Raw genomic sequence first — 13,522 nt, 5'->3', positions numbered from 1 at the left:
CATTTAATTGTGCAATATATTAGTTATCTAAGGGGTGACTAGGGGAAGACTAAACCTGAGGACCCCACGGTTCCTAGGAACTCTGACTTTGGGGACCCATACCTAGGTACTGTATGTAATACGGTACCGGGACACCACATACTGATAGGGAAGGGAGTGATATTGAGAGAGAGTGCAATTTTGGGTGTAGTACTCAGTGACTGTGTGCTGCAGCACTGGTGTGTACAACAACTGAAAAGCTAATAGTAACCAGCCAGTTAGGGTGAGCAGAGCACTAAAAGCGTATTGTCCTCTATTAAGTGTAACCTGTGCGTCCATCTAAGTGATGTACCATTTTGTTCCTATTAAAGTCTTAATGGCCTAGATACTGTGAAAGGCCTGCCAAAAGTACACACCTGCTGGTGTTGTAGACAAATACTGTTTTAAGCGTACTGGAGTGCATTTTCCTCCCCTCATAAGTGCATATCACATATGTACATCTAAGTGATGTACCATTTTGTTCCAATTAAAGTCTTAAGGTCCTAGATACTGTGGTAAGGCCAGGCAAAAGTACACACCTGCTGGTGTTGTAGACAAATACTGTTTTAAGTGTAGTGGAGCGTATTGTACTCCCCTTATATACGCCCTAAGTATGTCAGGCAGAGAAGTGCCAGGACGTGCACAGAGGAGTGGCAGAGGCCTAAATTTATCAGGCAGAGGTCGCAGCAGACTAGGGGCGAGTGGCAGGAGGAGTCGCAGCAAGAGGCCTGAGCTCCCGGTATCAGCTATTGGTCGTGTCTCGACCAGCAACGCATCTGCCATCATCGATTGGTTGACACGGTCATCCACTTCATCACAAATGGCATCTGACACCCCCTGTCAACAGTCGGTGGGTTCTTCAGACACAACCCTCAGTTGGCATGGCCCGGGAGCAGTCCCTGTCCTCCCATTGCCTCTGTCCTATGCTGTTCCCTCCCCTACAGAAGTATCTTATGCTGTGGGTTCAGCTCCACTATTTAGTGAGGACTATCTAGAGGACAGTCAACAGCTACTGCCCAGCTAAGAAGTGGAGGAGACATCTGCCGCTTCCTCCGCTAGGCGGGCAAGTAGTGACTAGGAGAGTGGCATGGGAGATGGTGTTGCGAGCGTTTAGGCTCCTGAAGCAGATACTGTTGAGGAACCTGAGGAGGACATCAGTGACATACAGACACAACTTCATGATGATGAAGGCGATCGCATTTGGGAGCCGTGTGCAGAAGGGGCTTCATCATCATCAGGAGAAGAGGGTTCCAGGTTGCCCGTGAGGCAGCAGCTGAGCCAGCAAGGTGGTAGCATGGTTGGCAGTCAGCAGGGTGGCAGAAGTGGAAAGTCTGGAGCCAAATGTGCCTGGGGTAGCCCACCTGCTTTACGGCAGCCTACCTTCCTGAGAGGTAGTGAAACAGGGGCTCCTGGACTGTTGGTGGGAAAATCAGCTACTCTGCGGTGTGGCAGTTTTTCATCAAGCATCCTGAGGATGTTAACCTGGCCACATGCAAGATGTTTCGGCAGAAGGTGAAGCATGGCCAGTGTCCCAATGTTGGCACCATGGCCCTGCGTCAACATATGCAGTGTCACCATAAAGTGGCCTGGGAGAACTGTGGCTCCGATGTGGTGGTCCACCCTACTGCATCATCCAGTGGCACGCCGCTCCCTGTTTCAGACAGCCAAGGCTCCACCACCTCAGCCGAAGAGAGCTGTGTGACATACCCACCTTCTGTCGCCCCAGATGCTCCTGCTCCTCCTACTTCGAGTCATTCATTCCGCCAGCAATCCATCGGCAAACTCATGTCCAAGAGACAACAGTATGCGCCCACTCATCCAACGGCGCAGAAGCTGAATGTGCTCCTGTGTAAGTTGCTGGTGTTGCAGTCCCTCATTTTTCAGGTGGTGGACTCTGCACCTTTCAGATAACTGATGGCTTGTGCCAAGCCAAGGTGGAGAGTCCCAAGCCGTCATTTCTTTGCGAAGAAGGCAGTACCAGCCCTGCACAATTTTGTGGAACAGAAGGTGGGCCAGTCCTTGAGCCTGTCTGTGTGTACCAAAGTGCACGGAAGCGCCGACGTGTGGAGCTGTAACTAGGGTCAGGGAGAATACATGTCCTTTACGGCCCACTGGGTAAATGTGGTTCCTACACAGCCACAACAGCAACTTGGACAAGTCACGTCACTTCCGTCTCCACGCTCTCAGGCCGTTGGTCCTGTGACAGTGTGCGACTCTGCCTTCTCATCCTCCACCGTGTCCTCAGCCTCCAGTGAACAGACAAGTCTCAGTGCCCCTCCAGCATACCATGTGTGCATGGCACAGCAGTGTCACGCTGTTCTTCACATGGTTTGCCTTGGCGAATAGAGTCACACAGGAGAAACTGCTAAAATTCACTCATCAAGAAATCGAATAATGGCTTACTCCATGAAAACTGGAAATGGGAACCATGGTGACCGACAACAGGAAGAACATCTTGTCTGCACTGCGACAAGGAAGTGCCCTACATGGCACACGTGTTCAATCTGGTTGTCAAGCGGTCCCTGAAGTGTTCTGCAAGACATCCTAACAATGGGCAGGAAACTTTGCATGCACTTCAGCCACTCGTACACCGCAAAGCACACCCTCCTTGAGTTGCAGCTTCAGAATGGTATCCCCCAACATAGTCTGATTTGCGACCTTTCCACATGTTGGAATTCCATCCTCCATATGTTGGACCGACTATACGAACAGAGAAAAGCCATCACCAATTTCTTGATCCAAGCGGATAGGGGGACTCCCCTGTGTAACTTCAATGTCAACCAGTGGCAGCTCATACGTGACAGCTGCCGTTTGCTCTGGCCCTTTGAGGAAGCCACATTATTAGTCAGTCGCCAGGATTACGGGATGAACTACGCCATTCCGCTGCTTCATTTACTACAACATGTGTTGGAAACGATGGCTGGTCAGGTCACTGGAGACGTGGCGCCTACATCTCATGGCCTTATGAGCCCTGTTGGGGCTGAACTGGAGGAGATGGGGAGGGGTACAGTGGTGCACAGTTTAGGTTTTGCAAGATGGGCGGTTTAGCAGCTAGAGGTGCTAGAGGGTTATGAGGAAGGCGAGACAGGACACACCGTCGCAGTATGCAGTAGAGATGGAGGCAGGGAGTCCCTCCTAGTCACTTGCACAAATGGCACAATGCAAGGTCGCTTGCGTAGTGACAGCCGAATTGTCACCATTTGGCAGCGGGATGACTTCTGGCTCCCCACCTTATTGGACCCTTGCTACGGCACAAAATGGGGGCCTTTTTTACACCCACTGAGAGGGAGGACAAAGAAATCCTATGTAGTCAGTTGGCCGATGTCTATCTGCACCATCGTCCATCCTCTCGCAGGTCTGACTCTGGGGGCCCTCTGCACTCACCTTCCACTGCCATGGCTGCTGAGGAGGGGAGGGGTGGGGTGGCAGGAGCAGTACCAGCTCCATCAGCAGCAGCCCGAGTCTACAGTCGCTGATGAGTAGCTTTCTTCACCCACTTAGTGAAGCAACTCATCAGCAGCAGGTAGACCTGGAGCAGGACTTTAACCAGCAGGTGGTGGCATACCTTGACATGCCCATGCCAACACACCTTGAAGATCTGCTGGACTTTTGGGCTGCCAAACTTGATTTCTGGCCGCTACTAGCAGAGTTTTCCTTGGAAAAGCTGTCCTGCCCAGCCAGTAGTGTGCCATCAGAGCAGGTGCGGCAGGCATAGTAATCCCAAGGAGAACTCGTCTGTCCACGAAAAATGTGAGACTGACCTTTGTGAAGATGAATCAGGCAAGGATTTCCATCCACCAATGCCTGATGCATCAGAGTAGATTGACCATGGTGCCACACCAACACTTCACAAATATGGATAGTGTCAAACAGATTTAAGGTGCTGCTCCCCAGTTATAGACATTCCTCAGCATCAGACCACAAGTAAGTATTGAGGATATGCATTAGCTAAAACTTAACTTTTCTTAGGATAAAATATATGTACCCATTTTTTTTTTCAATGAAACAAAAGGAAAGGTGTGCAAAAAACACTATGTGCCACCTACACCACCAAGTATTGATGTGATGCAAAGACCTCTAAAAGGTGGAAGGGCGGGGCCGCCCTTATTAGGGCGAGTAACACTTGACAAGAAGGGAATTAATAGGGCGAGAGGAGGGGCCTTACAGGGGAAGTTTTTACCACACCTGCTACAGTGGACAATACATTGTTCCCTTCCACCTTTTTCGAGGAAAGTGTTACTCATCTTAAAAAGGACGGCCCACACAGGAACCTCTCCCTATTCCACCTAAAAACCCTGGGAAATGGCAGTGTTTGCAGGTGGAAATAGGGAGAGGTTCCTGTGTGGGCTGCCTTTTTTAGGGCGAGTAACACTGTCACGTATGGGCGGGGAAGGAGTGCTTACTAAACTCACCCGCGCCCCTGTCCCTGCCTACTTGTCCTCCTATCCTAAATGATAGGCCGGCAACTGGTCGACAATCCCTTCCTAAATAAGTAAGGGGAGTCAAATGTCAACACAATAAAATACAATCCTGTCAGTTGTCAGGAGCAACAGGGAAACAAGCAACTAACAAAGATAAACTAAACATACACACATAAAGTCAATGTCAGTCAAACCGAGTCTAGCCAGGAGTGGGAAGAGGTGGAGAATCGCTATAACAAAAAAGAAGTCGGATAGGAAGCCAGAAGTCAAGTTGCCGGGTATACAAGGGAATAAGGAAATGCTAGCTACTCAGGTAATGACCAGTGTCTGATGCCTGGTGATATAGGGAGATGCACATGTGGTCAATCAGTAGCTAGCCACTCAGGCAGCAGGGCGTAACCCGGCAACCTAGCAAACAACACCTTGTCAGCACTTTTTAACCATGCTGGTGCTGACAAACACTTGCCAAGAAGGGAATTAATAATGCAAGAGAGTGGGGCCTTACAAGGGAAGTGTTTTTCCCCACTGGTTACAATGAACCATATGTTGTTCCCTTCCACCTTTTAGAGGTCTTTCCATCACATCCATACTTGGTGGTGTAGGTGGCACATGGTGTTTTTTGCACACCTTTCCTTTTGTTTGATTTAAAAAAAAATTTGGGTACATATATTTTATCGTTAGAATATTATTAAAAGTTTTACGGAATGCATATCCTCAATACTAACTTGTGCACACAAACACTTTTACAAAAGAGACCGTTTTCTTCTGCCTACCTGCCTAAGCTATTATTCTGATCCTGCCACCCGCCTGATGCCATGTTCTCGTTTTTTCACCGACCTTTGTCACCAGGTACTGGTATTGCCACCCACTACCCCACTATGTCACCAGGTGACTTTCAGGACTCTTAATGCTGCTGATGTCACCACCAGGCTGTCGCATACTGCAACCATATGTTCTCCTCATGCTGATGCCAGCCCAGGCTGTCTCATTCTGCCACCATATGTTCTCCTCATGCTGCTGCCACCTCCAGGCTGTGTCATTCAGCCACTATATGTCTCCTCATGCTGCCGCAGACTCCAGGCTTTCATTCAGCCAGTATATAGTCTCCTCATGCTTCCGCCAACTCCATGCTGTGTCATTCAGCCACTATATGGTCTCCTCATGCTGCCGCAGACTCCAGGCTTTCATTCAGCCACTATATGGTCTCCTCATGCTGCCGCCAACTCTAGGCTGTGTCATTCAGCCACTATATGGTCTCCTCATGCTACCGCCAACTACAGGCTATTTCATTCAGCCACTATATGGTTTCCTCATGCTTCCACCACCTCCAGGCTGTGTCACTGCACCACCATATGATCTCCTCATGCTGCAGGCACATTAAATAAAACCACTTTTTAGGTTCATCTATTTGAAATCTTCAATTTAAAATGTTAAAGAATATCTTTAATCTTTTCAATTGCGAGGCCCTATGGTCTCATCAGGCTGTTGCCACCTTTCGGCCAAATAAAATTTTTCTAAGTTTCGTCCTTTTTTATGGGCCGATTATTGATCAAATGCTTATTCTTCGGCTGAGAGAATCTTTTGAGCGGCCAATGAAATCATTTGTCGTTTGCCTGACTTCTCCCTGTTTAAACAGGGGATGTGGGGCTGATATCAATTAATTTACTGGGCCACGCTACTAATTAAGCCTTGTAAAGACTGGTATACCGCTCTCATATAGTGAAGCATAAAAGTGACGACAGACTCTTTTTAGTCTCTTGATAGTTGAGTCGATTTACAGTTGGCTAAATGATAGATGCCAAAGGATAGTTGGTAATGGTGTGTATTCTAAGCAGAGACTGGTTACAGGTGATGACCACACGGGTCTGGTGTAGTTCCTCTTTTTTTAATGTTTGTGTAAGGATAAAATGTGGTAGGAAAGGTTTTGCTAATGACACATAAGTGTGCAATAGGGTTGTTGATCCAGAAGGTGTCTGTAATATGAAAAATTATTTAGCTTTACTACATGGTTAAGTGGTTAAAACAATGGAGACTGCAATTCTTTGTTATAAAGGGTAAAATAATTTACATGGGGAGAAGGAATCCTCTAGATGAGTATGGCATTGGTAGTTCTGTTTTATTGAAGACTTCAGAAGAGAAGGGTGTAAGGGTACACTGTAGCTTACACTTTTTCAGGCCCTTAGTAGCTCTTACTCATGTCCTGTTGTTGTCCTAATAAAGGAGTCGAATGTTCATCTGCTATAGTTCTGGACTTTCTTCTCTATAAATCTAGAGGAAGAAGGAGATTGTGATCCCACTGTATAGAGCTCTAGTGAGAACAAAACAAGCCGATGCTAGGACCGCCTGGAAATGTGCTGACCCAATAGACTACTATGCATTTCAGAGTAGATTCCGCTGAAAGAATGAACATGTTCATTCTTTCAGCAGACATTGGGATCCGGATATTACTGTAATTTCAGAGAGGAATTCAGCTCAGAAAATATGTAGTGCCAATAGGCCATTAATCTGTATAGCCTTTCGGGAAAAAGGGGAAATGATCAAAACCTTAAGCTATGTTTAATCTATGATTGCCTTGTAGCATAATGTTGTAGTTATATGTTGCAAGATGTTTGCATTTATATGTATTCCGAATTTTCAATCTGGAACCTTAATTTTAGGTTATTGCATATAACTCAGAAGGAAAGAGTGGTCCAAGTGAGGTGGTGGAATTTTTGACTCTTCCGGACAGGCCAGGTGCACCCTCAAAGCCTTCTGTCAAAGGAAAGGTCCATGCACAGAACTTCCGTGTTGTTTGGGGTAAGTGCTACTGATTGATTAGTGCTTCTTTTAGCCTCTACTGGTTCTGGGTTAAGTAGTCCAGTGGGCGGACCTATTCAGTGACTGAAATTCATTGGGTGGGAACGCCCATTGGACTCCTTTACCTCTTATAATTCTTGACTTAGAAGTCCAGTGAGCAGTTCATCATTGTGTGTACACTTTAACAGGTAAGGCTCAGAATGAGCAGGCTTATACATATTAATCTGCTCAGCTCATGCTTCTGTATAATATATTAGTAAATTGTTAGTGTTAGTTGACTGACTTTTACTGGTTACATGTTCCCTTAAAGCAAATTTAGTATAAGCCTGTAAAATTAAAGAACATGATCTCCAGCATCATATCATAGAGCAGAAGGAGCTGAGCAGATTTTGTAGTAAGTTTTGTGGCAAAAGTTTCAGTATAACTTCAATGCTCATACAGGGAAAGCTGTCAATAATTGAGACTGCCCCCTCGACTACTAAACTCAGAATCTGCAGGGATTTCAAATAATAAATTATATAGGGGTAGAAAAAGAGGCATCCCTTTTTTGTTTTTGTTTTGACAGCAGAAATAGATCCAACATTAAATTACTAACTACCTTGGGTTGCACAATATCTAGTTAAAACCTTCAACGCGCTTCAACCCCATTTTGGAGTTTTTAGCTGCCAATAGGATACAACTTTGGCTGGGTTCACACCTCGTTTAGGCAATACAGGACCGCATACGGCTGGGGGGGAGCTAAAACCGGGCGCTCCCCTATGCGGTCCGTATGTAATGTATTTCAATGAGCCGACCAGAGTTAAACGCCGACCATAATCAGCGTTTCACTCCGGTCGGCTCATTGAATTAAATTACATACGGGCCACATACGGGAGAGCCCGATTTTAGATCCCCTCCAGCCGTATGCGGTCCTGTATTGCCTAAAACGTGGTGTGAACCAAGCCTTATACTGAATCACAAAATTATATGTCAATCTGGTCAGTTCTGCTGCTCTATAACATGATGCTGGTAGTCTGGAATGTATTCTCTATAACCCTCATAGAATGTATAATCACATGAATTTGTAATTTTCAAACACACTTGTACCAATCACTTTACTTCTAGTAACAATTGTTGGTCCACAGTGCATGTACATGGCATTTGTTTACCCTGCATCTTTCATGCTCCCTCTTGTAGCAGGGATGGTTAATGTTCTAATGGTAGTTACTGTAGTATATTGCAGATTACTAATTCAGTATATTATCCTGTGCACCTCTAAACTACAGGTACATTTTATAAATATACTGTCCTCTGGGAGAAAATTACCGTAATGTTCTTTTGTAACACTAGAAGAGACTTGTAAAACACATTTCACAGTTGACCTGAAACATCCTCTTTATAGTGTATTTTATATTTATTTTTTCAGTTAAATTAATTGGTTATTTTCATATTTGTTTCTGTTCAGATCCACCAAAAGATAATGGAGGAGCAACAATTACTAAATACATAGTGGAAATATCTGAAGAGCAAAGCGGTAATTATCTCATAATATCTATGTAATGTAGTTTGCTATGGTATCTGCACAGCTGTAAATGGAAAAGATATCTTGTTGCGTAAGACTCTAGATCATAATGAAAACCACTCAACTTAAACGTCACATAGAAAAACATTGCTGTATACCAGAGAAAGACAATCTCCTGTGTGACCTAAATCTCATGATGAAAGAAGCATTCCACTGCAATGAATAAATTCAGTCAGAAAATAAAATTATAGAATGCTTTAGGTTCTATTCACACATTGTGATCATATTGTAGAGATTTAGTGAAAATCATTGCAAAAAAATCCCCAAGATGACTGCAACGAGGGAATACAGACTTACTTCCCCTTCACCAAGCTTTTTTAAGGTAGTATTGGGGCTGTCGTACACTCTGAAACAGAGCAGGAAGCAAATGGGTGCCGTACATTGTTTATAAAAATCTTTTTTGTTAGAATGAGGCTTAAAGGTGTTATCCAGGAATAGAAAACCAGAACTGTTTATTCCAAAAACAGCGCCACACCTGTCCTCGGGTTGTGTATGGCATTACAACTTGGCTCCATTCAGTTCAGTGGAACTGGGTTGCAAAACCACACCCACCCTGCAGACAGATGTGGTGCAATTTTTTAACCCCTTAAGGACCGGAGGTTTTTCCGTTTTTGCATTTTCGTTTTTTGCTCCTTGCCTTTAAAAAATCATAACTCTTTCACCTAAATTTACACCTAAAAATCCATATGATGGCTTATTTTTTGCGCCACCAATTCTACTTTGTAATGACGTCAGTCATTTTGCCCAAAAATCTATGGTGAAGCGGGAAAAAAAATCATTGTGCGTCAAAATTGAAAAAAAACGCTGTTTTGTAAATTTTGGGGGCTTCCGTTTCTACGTAGTACATTTTTCGGTAAAAATGACACCTGATATGTATTCTGTAGGTCCATACGATTAAAATGATACCCTACTTATATAGGTTTGATTTTGTCGGACTTCTGGAAAAAATCATAACTACATGCAGGAAAATTAATACGTTTAAAATTGTCATCTTCTGACCCCTATAACTTTTTTATTTTTCCGTGTATGGGGCGGTATGAGGGCTCATTTTTTGCGCCGTGATCTGAAGTTTTTAACGGTACCATTTTTGCATTGATAGGACTTATTGATCACTTTTTATTCATTTTTAAATGATATAAAAAGTGACCAAAAATGCACTATTTTGGACTTTGGAATTTTTTTGCGCGCACGCCATTGACCGAGCGGTTTAATTAATGATATATTTTTATAATTCGGACATTTCCGCACGCGGTGATACCACATATGTTTATTTTAATTTTTATTTACACTGTGTTTTTTTTTTTATTGGAAAAGGGGGGTGATTCAAACTTTTAATAGGGGAGGAGTTAAATGATCTTTACTCACTTTTTTTTTTCACTTTTTTTGTGCAGTGTTATAGGTCCCATAGGGACCTATAACACTGCACACACTGATCTTCTATGTTGATCACTGGTTTCTCATAAGAAACCAGTGATCAACGATTCTGCCGGATGACTGCTCATGCCTGGATCTCAGGCACTGAGCAGTCATTCGGCGATCGGACAGCGAGGAGGCAGGTAGGGGCCCTCCCGCTGTCCTGTCAGCTGTTCGGGATGCCGCGATTAGCCGCGGCTATCCCGAACAGCCCGACTGAGCTAGCCGGGAACTTTCACTTTCACTTTTAGCCGCGCGGCTCAGCTTTGAGCGCGCGGCTAAAAGGTTAATAGCGCGCGGCGCCGCGATCGGCGCTGCGCGCTATTAGAGGCGGGTCCCGGCTTCACTATGACGCCGGGCCCGCCATGATATGACGCGGGGTTACTGTGTAACCCCGCGTTATATCAGAAGAGCAGGACCAAGGACGTACCGGTACGTCCTTGGTCCTTAAGGGGTTAAAGGAATCTGTTCTATTTTTCTTGTACTGGATAACACCTTTAACCCCTTAAGGACCAGGCCATTTTACACCTTAGGACCCGAGCGTTTTTTGAACATCTGACCACTGTCACTTTAAACATTAATAACTCTGGAATGCTTTTAGTTATCATTCTGATTCCAAGATTGTTTTTTCGTGACATATTCTACTTTAACATGGTGGTAAATTTTGGTGGTAACTTGCATCCTTTCTTGGTGAAAAATCCCCAAATTTGATGAAAAAATTAAAAATGTTGCATGTTTCTAACTTTGAAGCTCTCTGCTTGTAAGGAAAATGGATATTCCAAATAAAAAATTTTTATTCACATTTCCAATATGTCTAATTTATGTTTGAATCATAAAATTGACAAGTTTTTACTTTTGGAAGACACCAGAGGGCTTCAAACTTCAGCAGCAATTTTCCAATTTTTCATAAAATTTTCAAACTCACTATTTTTCAGGGACCAGTTCAGGTTTGAAGTGGATTTAAAGGGTCTTCATATTAGAAATACCCCATAAAAGACCCCATTATAAAAACTGCACCCCCCAAAGTATTAAAAATGACATTCAGTCAGCGTTTTAACCCTTTAGGTGTTTCACAGGAATAGCAGCAAAGTGAAGGAGAAATTTCACAATCTTCATTTTTTACACTTGCATGTTCTTGTAGACCCAATTTTTGAATTTTTACAAGGGGTAAAAGGAGAAAATGTATACTTGTATTTGTAGCCCAATTTCTCTCGAGTAAGCACATACCTCATATGTCTATGTAAAGTGAGGAACGTAACAAGGGATAAAGTGAGCCTTAATACCCCACAGGGGTTTCACGACTTTGGTATATGTAAAAAAAAATTTATTTTTCACTAAAATGTGTTTCCCCCCAAATTTCACATTTTTGCAAGGGTTACTAGCAGAAAATACCCCCCAAAATTTGTAACCCCATCTCTTCTGAGTATGGTGGTACCCCATAAGTTGACCTGAAGTGCACTACGGGCGAACTACAATGCTCAGAAGAGAAGGAGTCATATTTGGCTTTTTGAGAGCAAATATTGCTCGGGGGGCATGTCGCATTTAGGAAGCTCCTATGGTGCCAGAACAGCAAAAAAAACCCACATGGCATAGCATTTTGAAAACTAGACCCCTTGAGGAACGTAACAAGGAATAAAGTGAGCCTTAATACCCCACAGGGGTTTCACGACTTTTGCATATGTAAAAAAAGATATATTTTTTTTTCACTAAAATGTGTGTTTCCCCCCAAATTTCACATTTTTGCAAGGGTTAATAGCAGAAAATACCCCCCAAAATTTGTAACCCCATCTCTTCTGAGTATGGAGGTACCCCATAAGTTGACCTGAAGTGCACTACGGGCGAACTACAATGCTCAGAAGAGAAGTAGTCATATTTGTCTTTTTGAGAGCAAATTTTGCTCGGGGGGGCATGTCGCATTTAGGAAGCCCCTATGGTGCCAGAACAGCAAAAAAAAAACACATGGCATACTATTTTGGAAACTAGACCTCTTGAGGAACTTAACAAGGAATAAAGTGAGGCTTAATACCCCACAGGGGTTTCACGACTTTTGCATATGTAAAAAAAAAAATTTTTTTTTTCACTAAAATGTGTGTTTCCCCCAAATTTCACATTTTTGCAAGGGTTAATAGCAGAAAATACCCCCCAAAATTTTGAACCCCATCTCTTCTGAGTATGGAAGTACCCTATAAGTGGACATTAAATGCACTACGGGAGCGCTACAATGCTCAGAAGAGAAGGATTCACATTTGCAAATTTTGCTGAAATGGGGGGGACATGTCGCATTTAGGAAGCCCCTATGGTGCCAGGACAGCAGATAAAAAAAAAACACATGGCATACCATTTTGGAAACTAGACCCCTTGAGGAACGTAACAAGGGGTAAAGTAAGCCTTAATACCCCACAGGGGTTTCACAACTTTTGCATATGTAAAAAAAAATTAAAAACATTTCACTAAAATGTGGGTTTTCCCCAGAATTTTACATTTTTACAAGGGTTAATAGCAGAAAAGACCCCCCACAATTTGTAAATACATTTCTTTGGAGTAAGGACATACCTGATTTTTGGAAGATTTTGGCTCCGCTGGTGCACACCAGGTCATGGTATAGGCATGAGGTCAGTCAGGGGCCTTGAGCTTTTCATAGCAGAGGATGTGGGAGTGTTAATGGGGGGGGGAGCACTGAGCCCTAAAATAGGGGAACACTATGGGGGACAACTGGGGTATACAGGTGGGGTACAGGGGCCCGTAATATGGGGTACAGTGGGCCACAAAATTATAAATTTTTATTAAAAAAAGGATATATTCCCAGAATGATGACCCAGAGCATAGCCACAACTAAAAAAAACCATGCCCACCCCAAACCCTATGCTCTGAGTCATCATTCTGGGAATGTGATGTGTGTGGCCGTCCCTAACCTGCTGCCTCAAATGTGCACCTGCTCAGGTGGAGAGAGAGCGCTGCGCATTTGAGGCAACATAAAAAAGTCCCCGATTATAGTGATTCAGTGACCTATGACCCATTTGTGAAAAAACACCCCCAGAGGTCTTATCAGGTATTTTTTTTTTCAGTTTTTTTGGGGCAATTTAGTGGTTTTAGGAGGTTAACAATTTGGAATGTACTCTGGACTTGGTACATTGGCCAAATTATGGAAAATGAAACTGAAAAGGGAAAATTTAGTACTCCATGGAAGTGTGATACTCCCTGAAGCAGCCTATGCAGAGGCCCGGATTATCTGGGCAAGTGTCGCACTGATACGTGGTGTCCTTCCATATCCCCCTCCTGCTACACACTCTGCATCTTTTCTGGGTTCGTCCCT

The 13,522-nt window shown here is 43.9% G+C and overlaps 1 protein-coding gene across 7 annotated transcripts in view; it reads left to right on the top strand.

Moving 5' to 3' along the window:
* The window catches only part of FNDC3A (fibronectin type III domain containing 3A), a 316,088-nt gene that overhangs the window by 273,940 nt on the left and 28,626 nt on the right, over positions 1 to 13,522 (top strand). For all 7 annotated transcript variants that reach the window (XM_056562070.1, XM_056562071.1, XM_056562069.1 and 4 more), the window contains 2 exons: positions 7,097 to 7,235; positions 8,680 to 8,748. In XM_056562070.1, coding sequence (XP_056418045.1) covers positions 7,097 to 7,235; positions 8,680 to 8,748 — 208 coding nt within the window. The remainder of the gene's footprint in view (positions 1 to 7,096; positions 7,236 to 8,679; positions 8,749 to 13,522) is intronic.

The sequence above is a fragment of the Hyla sarda genome, chromosome 2 (genome assembly GCF_029499605.1).
Source record: "Hyla sarda isolate aHylSar1 chromosome 2, aHylSar1.hap1, whole genome shotgun sequence".
In the NCBI taxonomy this organism is placed as follows: Eukaryota; Metazoa; Chordata; class Amphibia; order Anura; family Hylidae; genus Hyla; species Hyla sarda.
This window is presented reverse-complemented; position numbering and strand designations above follow the sequence as displayed.